Here is a 12,749-nt window from a genome sequence, read left to right on the forward strand (position 1 = left end):
ATTTCACCCAATCTATGTTTTTTGGTTCATTCCCTTTCCATTTCTTCTCTTGCGCTTGTAGTTCTAAGCATAGATATTACTTGTAAAACAGGTAAGTATCCTTTTGTTATGGTATAATTCTAAAGTCATGCAGTAAGAGACACATTTACTGCTTTCATCTATAATTCTCAACAGCCACAAAGCTTTGTTTTATCATAGCCATTGTATCAGATATTTAATAGTAATGCTTTATAAAAAACAATTTCTCAAGCAGCCTCGTCTCTTAGGTTTATTAGCTCTCACTAAAACAAGTATGTTTTCTCAATTTCTTATGGGAAAAGACATCGTCAACTTATCTGTCTGCCAAAGGAGATGTGAAATACTTATCATCTGGAAAATATTTCAAAGGGAAGTCTTGCATCACATCCCCATGAGCCTCATCAGTGGTGCCTACACTGCTCTGTATCCAGCCTGATCCAGGCACAAAACGATTCCCGTGCTGTATCTATGGAATGTGATCTATCATTATAGTTGACACGCTGGCCTGATTAGTATGCCATGCCTAATGTTGGTACAGAGTATGTGTGGGAAGCAAAAGGACAGCACTGCAGTAATTATAGGTGGCACTGCAGTGCTTCAGCCCTGGGATGCTTGACAGAATTCAAGGATCGTCTAAGGAAACTCTCGTTACTGTAGTCCCAAGGGGCACTCTATTCATAAAGGGGAGCACTGTCAAATGCCACCTTCATAGAAGCTAATTTTCTTTAAATACTTCCTCTCCCACATGTACAGGACTTATATTTTAGGAGAGGATACATTTATTCTCGGAAGTGGGAACACAATTTTCAACTGTGACTTGCAGACAGATAAAGGTATATGAAAGTAAGGAAGTACTTTGGCTCTAGACTGAATGAATATCTACTTCCCAACTGCATAGGTTTTGCCTGGGCCAACTTTTAAAATATATGATCACTATTATGGCCGTACCTATGTTTTCCTGTATCTGTCTTCTGTTTTCCCCCCGTTTTGAAACTATGTGGCCTCTAAAAATCAGTAACTCAGAACAATCTTAATGATTTCATTGGTAAGAGACCTTTTTTGTTGTTGTTGTTGTTGTTGCTAAAACTGCTAATAAGCATCCCCCTCAGTGAAGTCACAGGATTAAAGGGAGAAACTTTTTGGAGTGGGGTTTCCCTCTCTCTCATTTCTTTTCTTTTTTAAAATGGCTATTATTTCAACAACACGTTCACCTCCATGGGTCACATATGCTCCTTCCTTGGGCTTCCTTTGTCTTGCTTCACAGGGGCCAGCACAAGCAGTGGAGATCTTTACTTTCCTTGCGGCTCCATGTAACATTTTTTTTCAGTACTAAAAAACCCACGTATTTTTATCTGACTTTCAGACTGCTGTCACATGGTCAGGATTTTCCTGAATTTCTATACATTCAATTTCTTCTCGCTCCTTTCGTTTGGCTCGTTTCTTTTTCTTGTGGTGTTTTTTGGATGGTGGGAAGAATGTTAGGAAGACAGGTAAAATAACAAAACAGTGCAGAAGTGTGCAACTGCCAGTGAGCAGCAAGCATTTGAACAGTGTGAAGGTCAAGTTTGAAGGCACAAAAAGGAGGGGGACCAACCCAGTAAGAAAGGATGTAACATTTTGCAAAATTGCTGTTCCGTGTTCTTGGAGTGAACTTTTTATACACTGAGTTCTGGTATGCTCAGTTGCTAGTACAAATGTGTAAAGCAAGGGTGCACAGTGATCTATGGAAAAATTCAAAGTGTAAATAAGGCACAATATAGAAATGCAATCCATGTCTACATTCCATAAAGTCATCAAGCCCAGGACACCCAACTCCACTGAGGTGACAGTGAGAATTAACCAGAAGTTCCCCAGAGGGTGAATAACAAGGAAAAATGTAAGTAACAACACCAGCAAGATGCCAAAACTTGAGATCAAGACAGGCATAATTACTGAGAGGCTGTACTGGTCCATGAAGACAAAAGTAGGGTTAAAGACAATGAACTTGATGCTCTGTTTCAAGGAAAGTGGCCTTAGTTTCTCCAATAATTCTATCACGTCTCTCTGGGTTTTTTCACTAGTCCTAGCTACAAGATACATACGGGAAGCAATAATGTTATTTCCATTTTCAGACTTGGAGAAAATGATGTCATTTTTAAAGTGTTGAAACTCAGACTTTCTTAAAAAGGAATTTTGGAGGATGCCAAGGAAGTCACTTTTATTGGTTGCACTGATATTCCCAGCTCTCAGATACTGGTAATATTGTTGAAGCCAGGACAGTGTGTTGAAGCCTTCAGTCAGTTTCTTTAGGTCATCTTGGACAGTACTATTCCAGTACTCAAGAGGTTCATAGATATAAAATCCTATCACTGGGCTATAATTGCTGAAGTACTTCTGCTGAGTAACAGCATAGGACACACTTGGAGAATCACTAGAAAGCAAATTGATAATATTGACCCCATCACTGATTTGCAGGCAGCCCATAAAGGAGAAAGAAGCATAAATGAGATACAGTATCACCACAAATGGCTTAACATAGATATTAGTAATCCATTCATTGTAATGCTCCCTTACAAAATGCTGGATAAAGTGGTTCTGGTATGGGTCCGTCTCATGGTGAGAAGACTGCTGGTGCCCATCACTCATCATGGTTTGGAACCAAACAGGTTTCCTTTCCAGATACTCTGCAGAGGGGATTTTACAGCAGAAGATACTGTGGTAACGATTCTGCTCCAGCTGCCCAGCAAACACCAGACAGGAGCCAAAGAAAGAGAAGATGTAGAAGTAGTTCAACAGGATGGAGATGCACATATTCTGGCAGAAGACTTTCACAGCCTCAATGTTGGTGAAAGGACTGGCACCCATGCCAAAGGCTATGAAGTACAAGGAGCTCGTCATGGTATAGGAGACCATTACATCTGAATAGGCATCTGCAACCCTGTCTTTAAATGGCAAATTTTCTCTGGTTCGACGCCATCCTGACAGAAGCTCAAACACTCCTTTCGTTCCATGACCTAAACAAGGACAATGAGGAAATACATTAATTTGTTTTCATTGAACATCACATTTTCTCTTTTAATTCTATTTATAACTGATTACTGTATAGAATCAATTAAATAAGTGGCCTGGATGCTAAATATCAATTATTTAATCTACTGTTAATTTTGCCTCCCACACACCCCCCACCTCATTTTATTGTCAAAAGAAACTAAAATCAATACTCTAGCGGCCAATGTATGACCACATTGATGTCCTTGTCCTCTTATTAGCACTTCAAGGTCCAGTCCTCTGAGCAGGATTCCTCAAAACACCATGGTCACTGTTGCTTCCTGCTGTCAGATGAAAATCTCTGTCCTTCTCTTTGAGGCAAATGAATGAGCTAATAAACTGGGGTGTGGAACTGTAGCTCTCCTGCTACTGCAGAACCACAGCTCCCAGAAGGGAGCAGGCTGGGACTGGCAATAGCTATTATTCAGCAACATCTCAAGAGCTCCAGGCCCCTTGTGATATGAAATTCCACAGTCTGTAAAGTTGTTTGTGCAATTGATATAAGTTTTAAAGATATGGAGATGTAGGAATCTAGCTAGAATTGCTAGATGCATGAGAAGATAGAGTTCTGGCACCTCTAATAGTCATGCAGAAAAGGATTTTATGCAGTTGTTGTTCTTCATGAAACTGGACCTGTTGAAAATCATTCTTCACTACACCTTTCCAACTGAGCAAGCAGTGGGAGAAGCAAGGGAAAAGGATAACAACCTTTGCATGCCTTGTCCTCTTTTTCTGTCTAGGATAGGAAAACACAACTTGTAGCAACAGGAGCAGATGTGAATCAGTGAATGCATAAAACATATGCAGCTTTAATTCTTCTTCAGTAGTCTTGTGTAGGAAGCTTGACCAATCCGGCAAACACTCTAAATAATATTTTTAGCATAATAGTACAACTATTTTCAATGAACCCCAAGTATATACACTGCCACACTGTAGGGCACTGCTCATTTAAAATCAACAGCAGCTTTCCCACTGATTTCAATGGGAGCAAAACAGAACAGGTAGCACCACAACATAGTTCTGTCTTCCTACTTTTTGGTTAAAATGGTGCATCAGTAGTGCTTTGGGATTAATTAACTTTAGATTTTTTGCCAGGCTATTATGCATAGCTGGCTAGGGCAGAAAACAACAGCTGGAAATTAAAATGAACTTTATTTTGATTGTCCAAGAAAAGGTATGGCAGGAAAAGTACAGTGGATAAAAATCAATTATCTAAATAAGTGCCAAGTGATTTAATCAGAAAAGTAATAGATTTCTTGGTTTAGAAAACATAATTCTAATTAAACATCATTCATCACAAACTTGTTAAAAGGATGAAAGTATCTTACCCAAAACAATTAACACTGGATGAAAGAGGAACAAAAACTCAGTATACTGAAGCCTATATTTGTAACATTAAACTAACTGCAGAGGTTGTTGCTGCATTGCAACACTTAAAAAATTAAATTGAAGGCACTGAAGATTAAGCACTAACAATAGCCAACTTTATCACAAGGATTCTCAACCCTAGATATAAAGATAGATGAGTAACTTCTTGAAGATGTTACTGTTGACATGATGCTAGTGTCTCAGGAACTTTTCTCTCACACACTAATTGTAATAAACATCAGGAGTACAGACAGAATTCATTTAAACATACATATGTCAAACATGAAGTACTGTAGCAGAAATTGCTTCCAAGTACCATGAAATAAATTCCTTCAAATGCTAAGCCAGCTCTATAGAGAAATAGCTTCCTTAATAGAAACAGACATAATATTTCATCTTTAAAAACCAAGTTAGCAACTTGAAACTGAAAAATCAAGAAAATGTGATTTACTGTATTAGCCTATCAGTAAGAAAGTACCGTGAAAGTGGGTAAGGTAACAGTGAAATGCAGAAATGTTAAGGAGAGCATACATTTAGTGTTGTAATGACTTATCTGTTGACTTAATAAAAACATTAAAATTAAAAAGGGGTTCAGAATAGCCAGCAAACAACTCAGCTGCAAATAGGCCATGTTTATATCACAGTGGGTTTCTTATCTATCATTGTGCCTATTCCTGTGATCATCTGTGAATCACACTGATAGGCTTCTACCTACCTGTGCATCGCAACATTCTGGAATACTCTTTAACTGAGTTGAAAAAAGCAAGAACGTTGCCCCCAATTGCCTATGTATTTCTGACAGGAGAACAGCAAGGTTATTTAAAGGTAGACAGATGAAATACCCACTCTTCCTCTAAAAGGAAAAAAGCCCTGCTCATTCTGGCCCTGACATCCAGTCCACAGTGTTTTGCAAAATTAGATGAAGTAGACTGCCTTGCTTCTCTGGAGATGTCTTGAGGAGGAAGGTCTCAAAATCAGGCAGTGGCCTTGAGCGTAAGTTGGAACTAGTAAGCTAGTGAGCTAGCTGGTAACACTAAAAACATTTACAGTCCAGTGGGCCTTGCTTGGCCCACATTGTTGCCCAGAGTGACAAATGTATAACTTATCAGACTTGTGAAGAGGCTTATTCCTTTTAACAACAAAAGACCGAACCTGATACTCAGGCAGGGCAGAATGGATTTCAGTGGGTGGGTTAGGTTAGAAAGAAAGACCGTCAGAACAATGTCTTGAGGTGTCCTGAAGGTAGAAACAAACTAGGGAACAATAGAGGGATTGCCTTTAAGCCAGAGCTGAGAAAGTGGATCCCCAAATGAGACATAATGGTTATTGGCTGCTTAATGGACAGATGTAATTGACACAAGGTATGAAGTCTTTCAAGTGAGAAGATGAAGAGAACAAGTAGTCGTAGATTCAAGTAGTTCAGCGCATAGCTGGGAAAGTTCTCCCAAAAGGCTCCAAGGAGGAACCCAACTGCAGAGACTAAATATGAACTTTTAACGGTTAGGTTATGCCACTCTGTAAAACTGCACCGCCTTCCCCCAACCCCCAGCACACACACCTCATCCTAATTTAAATCCTGTATCACTTGAGCCATTCCATGCATCTAATGCAGTGAGGTGTAGTTCACTAAAGCTAATGCCTTTTAATAAATTTGTTAGTCACAAAAGATGCTATCATAGATTAACACGGCTCTCCTCTTACACAATCTACGTATATCACTCTGGTGAGTCTAGAGTACCTGGAACACCATGTAGGCCCTTAGATGCTTAGATGCTCTAGTATCACCTGGCTGTAGGAAGTTAGATCTCCTGGAATAGTTTTGACTGATCAAAGATCTATCTTTTCATGGAGAAGCTGAATAAAGCAGCCGAATGTACGGATATTATATAGTAGTATGCTTTGATCTTCTACTAATGAATCTTCCACATGGAACAAGACACGTACTTGCCACCTAACTCCTTCCACAGACCCCGCCACAAACTTCAACCCAGATTAATAGCCCAACTCAAGAGCTGGATCTCATTCCCAATATAAGCCTGCCAATGCTTTTGGGAAGTAGTTTTGATTCTAACTTCTGAGATTTTCCTTCTCTTCAGTAACCAGCTTTGCTGACTCTACCATGAGGAACAGAGGATGAGCTCAACTAGCCCCAGACGTGATGACGCAGCTAGCTCAAAGCCGAAAGGACGGCTAGCGGCCGACGGTGCTGGTGGTGAACGGCGAATCCGATGTTCTAAGGATCAACACACCATCGGAACCTGGAATGTAAGATCTATGAGCCAGGGCAAATTGGATGTGGTTATTGGTGAGATGACAAGATTAAAGATAGACATTCTGGGCGTCAGTGAACTGAAATGGACTGGAATGGGCCACTTCACATCAAATGACCACCAGATCTACTACTGTGGACAAGAGGACCACAGAAGAAATGGAGTAGCCTTCATAATTAATAGTAAAGTGGCTAAAGCAGTGCTTGGATACAACCCAAAAAACGACAGAATGATCTCAATTCGAATTCAGGGCAAGCCATCTAACATCACAGTGATCCAAATATACGCCCCAACCACAAATGCTGAAGAAGCTGAAGTAGAGCAGTTCTATGAGGATCTGCAGCACCTACTGGACAACACGCCTAAAAGAGATGTTATTTTCATCACAGGAGACTGGAATGCTAAGGTGGGCAGTCAAATGACACCTCGAATTACAGGTAAGTATGGCCTGGGAGAACAAAACGAAGCAGGACACAGGCTGATAGAATTTTGCCAAGACAATTCACTCTGCATAACAAACACTCTCTTCCAACAACCTAAGAGACGGCTTTATACATGGACTTCACCAGATGGACAACACCGAAATCAGATTGATTACATCCTTTGCAGCCAAAGGTGGCGGACATCTGTACAGTCAGTAAAAACAAGGCCTGGAGCTGACTGTAGTTCAGATCACGAACTACTTCTTGCACAATTTAGGATCAGACTAAAGAGATTAGGGAAGACCCACAGATCAGCTAGATATGAGCTCACTAATATTCCTAAGGAATATGCAGTGGAGGTGAAGAATAGATTTAAGGGACTGGACTTAGTAGATAGGGTCCCGGAAGAACTCTGGACAGAAGTTGGCAGCATTGTTCAGGAGGCGGCAACAAAATACATCCCAAAGAAAGAGAAAACCAAGAAGGCAAAATGGCTGTCTGCTGAGACACTAGAAGTAGCCCAAGAAAGAAGGAAAGCAAAAGGCAACAGTGATAGGGGGAGATATGCCCAATTAAATGCAAAATTCCAGAGGTTAGCCAGAAGAGATAAGGAATTATTTTTAAACAAGCAATGCGCGGAAGTGGAAGAAGACAATAGAATAGGAAGGACAAGAGACCTCTTCCAGAAAATTAGAAACATTGGAGGTAAATTCCAGGCCAAAATGGGTATGATCAAAAACAAAGATGGCAAGGACCTAACAGAAGAAGAAGAGATCAAGAAAAGGTGGCAAGAATATACAGAAAACCTGTATAGGAAGGATAACAATATCGGGGATAGCTTTGACGGTGTGGTCGGTGAGCTAGAGCCAGACATCCTGAAGAGTGAGGTTGAGTGGGCCTTAAGAAGCATTGCTAATAACAAGGCAACAGGAGACGACGGCATCCCAGCTGAACTGTTCAAAATCTTGCAAGATGATGCTGTCAAGGTAATGCATGCTATATGCCAGCAAATTTGGAAAACACAAGAATGGCCATCAGACTGGAAAAAATCAACTTATATCCCCATACCAAAAAAGGGAAACACTAAAGAATGTTCAAACTATCGAACAGTGGCACTCATTTCACATGCCAGTAAGGTAATGCTCAAGATCCTGCAAGGTAGACTTCAGCAGTTCATGGAGCGAGAATTGCCAGATGTACAAGCTGGGTTTAGAAAAGGCAGAGGAACTAGAGACCAAATTGCCAATATCCGCTGGATAATGGAAAAAGCCAGGGAGTTTCAGAAAAACATCTATTTCTGTTTTATTGACTATTCTAAAGCCTTTGACTATGTGGACCATAACAAATTGTGGCAAGTTCTTAGTGGTATGGGGATACCAAGTCATCTTGTATGCCTCCTGAAGAATCTGTATAACGACCAAGTAGCAACAGTAAGAACAGACCACGGAACAACAGACTGGTTTAAGATTGGGAAAGGAGTACGGCAGGGCTGTATACTCTCACCCTACCTATTCAACTTGTATGCAGAACACATCATGCGACAAGCTGGCCTTGAGGAATCCAAGGCTGGAGTTAAAATCTCTGGAAGAAACATTAACAATCTCAGATATGCAGATGATACCACTTTGATGGCTGAAAGCAAAGAGGAACTGAGGAGCCTTATGATGAAGGTGAAAGAAGAAAGTGCAAAAGCTGGTTTGCAGCTAAACCTCAAAAAAACCAAGATTATGGCAACCAGCTTGATTGATAACTGGCAAATAGAGGGAGAAAATGTAGAAGCAGTGAAAGACTTTGTATTTCTAGGTGCAAAGATTACTGCAGATGCTGACTGCAGTCAGGAAATCAGAAGACGCTTAATCCTTGGAAGAAGAGCAATGACAAATCTCGATAAAATAGTTAAGAGCAGAGACATCACACTGACAACAAAGGCCCGCATAGTTAAAGCAATGGTGTTCCCTGTAGTAAAATATGGCTGCGAGAGCTGGACCATAAGGAAGGCTGAGCGAAGGAAGATCGATGCTTTTGAACTGTGGTGTTGGAGGAAAATTCTGAGAGTGCCTTGGACTGCAAGAAGATCCAACCAGTCCATCCTCCAGGAAATAAAGCCAGACTGCTCACTTGAGGGAATGATATTAAAGGCAAAACTGAAATACTTTGGCCACATAATGAGAAGACAGGACACCCTGGAGAAGATGCTGATGCTAGGGAGAGTGGAAGGCAAAAGGAAGAGGGGCCGACCAAGGGCAAGATGGATGGATGATATTCTAGAGGTGACGGACTCGTCCCTGGGGGAGCTGGGGGTGTTGACGACCGACAGGAAGCTCTGGCGTGGGCTGGTCCATGGAGTCACGAAGAGTCGGAAGCGACTAAACGAATAAACAACAACAAAATCTTGGACTGCTGGGTTTTTATTGGGATAGGTTATTTTGCTGTCCCCTTTATTTGTTATGAAATCAATGACCTTTTCATGACTTTTGGAAGAGAGAGTTCCCCAGTGTGAGATGTAAAACGTCAGATGTGTCGCAGTCAGCTTTCCTACCATCAGAGCAGAGAATTCTATGGAGAATCAGTTCTTATGACATTTACAGTCCTATCAATCCCCAGCCAACTTTGTCTTCATTTACTCTGGCGCAGATGCAAGTAGAGAGCAGGAGTCAATGACATATAAAGCCAAGGACTTCAGTTCCAGCACAGGAAATGTTTAGATTTGGAAATCAGGCCAAAGTTTCCGGTCTAAGGACAGATACCATTTCACACTGGACTTCTTGTGCTTCCTGGGAGCCATCAGAGCATTTGGATCTGAGTCAAGTTTGGAATTGATTAGTATCAGAGCTTTACATAAACTTGAAGTGAGAAAGCCCAGATCTCTGGTAGTCATGTAAGGACCTGCTTTTAAGACAGCATAAAGATGATGCAAGAAACAAACAAACCTGTGGCATGAAATTCTGGCAATGAATCAACATAGTGACCTTCTCTGAAGCAAAGATCTTTCTCCCAGAACAATGGCCATGAGGTTTTATCCCAACAAAGGGCTCCAAGAGAAACAAAAAGAGAAGAAGATGCCAAGCTACTAACTTAATTATAGACACAAAGAAAAAAGGCAGAAATAATAACAGAGATTAAGCCAAAAATGGACAAACCACAAATAACGTTTTTCATGAAGTCACCATCATGGCAGAGAAAAAGCAACTGAAAAATTGTTTATACACTGGTAGAAAATTCTAGAATACTGGTCTGCAATGTGATGTACAGAGACTATAAAAACAATTTAATATTTGGTTTGATAAAATATAAATGAATTTCACTTGTGTGCAAGGCTTCATTGTTGCCATTCATATATTTTCCATTACCTTTGCAGTGTGATATAAATAATGGGTATTACCTATAATTTTCTAAATGAATAAAAACTAAGTAATATGAAAATTATACCTATTCTTCCATCCTATGTATTGTGAAATCCTGTTTTACATGAAAAAGTATCTATATTTAAGGGTTTTCTCTTGATTTACATCAATCCATCTTGGTACAAAGTTACCAGTGTTCTGCCTAAGAGAAAGATCTTCACTTTCAGTTTAAAATGGGTTTGTAGACTCTCTGTCCAAGAAGTCCTCCTTAATTAGATTGTGTAATTGGAATAAATATGTAGCAAAATTAAGGAAATAAACAAGGTAGTTCAATTTCAACAACAACAAGATTATCCATGCTTATTTAGTAGTAAGTGCAGCTGAGCACTCCCATAGGAAAAATGAATTTTATGGGAAGACTTCAGATCACAAAGAATTCTCCTCTCTGTGGAGTCCTTGGTGCTCTCTGAGCCTCGTTGTTTTCTTGCCGATGTTTCATTGCCAGGCTAGGCAACATCTTCAGTTCACACTGCCAGACTAAGACTAGGCTATGTCTTCAGGTCGCACTGAAGTTGTTGCCTAGTCTGGCAATGAAACATCTGCAAGAAAACAACGAGGCTCAGAGAGCACCGAGGACTCCACAGTTCAACCCTGAGCTACAGATATCCTCTTTGACTGGTCTCCTCTCTGTCTCCAGTATCTTCAGCAAAAAACAAGTAAAGTTATAGTAATCTTTCTGAAAACAATTTCTTTTTTTCATAAAGATAATGGGCTGCTAAGTGACATTCTTGGTTCTGTCTCTTCCACTGATTGTCATTTTGACATTACTGTAGCACAGGAGTTAGTGCAGTGTAACTCTTTCTCACCTTGTTTGGCAACCAAACATGTCCTAGTTCACAACCAACTGCTTCCCAGCCCTACAGGGCAGGATGAATCTGTCAGTTTGATTAAAGAAAACTGTTCTCATTTATGAATACATTTGTGAATTCTAAGTTACTATCAGAAAAATGAACTGATTTTCTCTACTTTCTGTACTAGCAAAGTCAACAGCTGCATCAGCAGAAAGACTAGTGTGGCTGCCTGCCATAAGCTTTTACAGAGGATGAGTTTGTCACCAAAAAAAAATATGGAAAAACCAATTCATCCTCACCAACATGGCTGAATACACAGGAACTCTATCAGATTTTTAACATCTAAGAGTTCAAACCTGGATAAATAAATCTGTCAGTTTCTCTTACTCTCACTTTTTAAAAGATCATTTGTTATTTCCATTTTGAAGGTATTTATGAATTTCAGTAAAGTCTTATTGAAAACAAAGGGAATAAAAATTTCACCTATCCCTATATGCTTCCTGGAAATTGCAGCTAAACTGTTATAGGAAATGCACCATGAACTCCATTCCCATGCCTTTTCAAACTGCACTTTATGTATTTATCTATTTACAGGACTTACAAGGCTGCCTATCTCATATGATGACTCTAGGCAGCTCACAACAATCCATAAAAAACATAGTTAAAAATAAAAATACCCTTCCCCCAGGCGCCAGACCAATCATCCTCACAGCTCAACCCCCATCCCTGCCCAATCCTTGGGGGAAGGGCCAGGTCTTCACAGCCCTCTGGATGAGTCTGCATGGGACAGGAACAAGTCCCTTTAAATATTGTTTAAAGTCCTTCTTTGTGAAAAGTGCATTGGTCATAATATAATAACAAGATATGAAGTTATACCAGAATAGTAGAGGTATCATTCCAATTCAGAATTATGAACACATTTTTATTTAGGCAGCTTACAATTAGGATTTCAGGCTAATTTTTATCAGTTAATTAACTCATAAGGTTTACTAGCAGTATACAAAATGAATAAATAGAAATAGGAAGTTAATAGCCTAGAACCAAAGTCCAGAGTTGACTGAGTTTTCATTGTTAAAATGTTGATTTCTTCACTATTAGTTGATTACAGAGAAGTACTGTATAGTGTGGGATGAAGCTCTTAGTTAATTTGGTTTGGGACAATTTTCTGAGTGAAATGGTAGACTCTGCATGAACTCCTATTTTGAAGCTATCATGTCATGTCCCCTTCTGTCAGCCCCACCAGGAGTGTGTATGTGATGTACTTTTCCTACTTTATGATCTCCCCAGCAAAAAACACATACATGTAACTTATATACAGACCAAATAACAGGATTCTTGTTGGACAGACCTATTGATCTCTTAGCAGTTCAATGTTCCAGTTTAAAGAGAAAAAGAACAGCTGCCTGTTCTCTTATCCAGACAAAGCCAAAGTGGCCATGAAGCACAGTA

General features: G+C 40.0%; 1 protein-coding gene across 2 annotated transcripts in view; it reads right to left on the reverse strand.

The window, feature by feature from the left end:
- Positions 1–820: 820 nt before the first annotated feature.
- Positions 821–12,749, reverse strand: part of PTCHD4 (patched domain containing 4) — a 66,761-nt gene continuing 54,832 nt past the window's right edge. For both annotated transcript variants that reach the window (XM_063317710.1, XM_063317703.1), the window contains exon 3: positions 821–3,011. In XM_063317710.1, coding sequence (XP_063173780.1) covers positions 1,378–3,011 — 1,634 coding nt within the window. In that variant the 3' untranslated portion in view covers positions 821–1,377. The remainder of the gene's footprint in view (positions 3,012–12,749) is intronic.

The sequence above is a fragment of the Candoia aspera genome, chromosome 1, assembly GCF_035149785.1.
Source record: "Candoia aspera isolate rCanAsp1 chromosome 1, rCanAsp1.hap2, whole genome shotgun sequence".
Lineage (NCBI taxonomy): Eukaryota > Metazoa > Chordata > Lepidosauria > Squamata > Boidae > Candoia > Candoia aspera.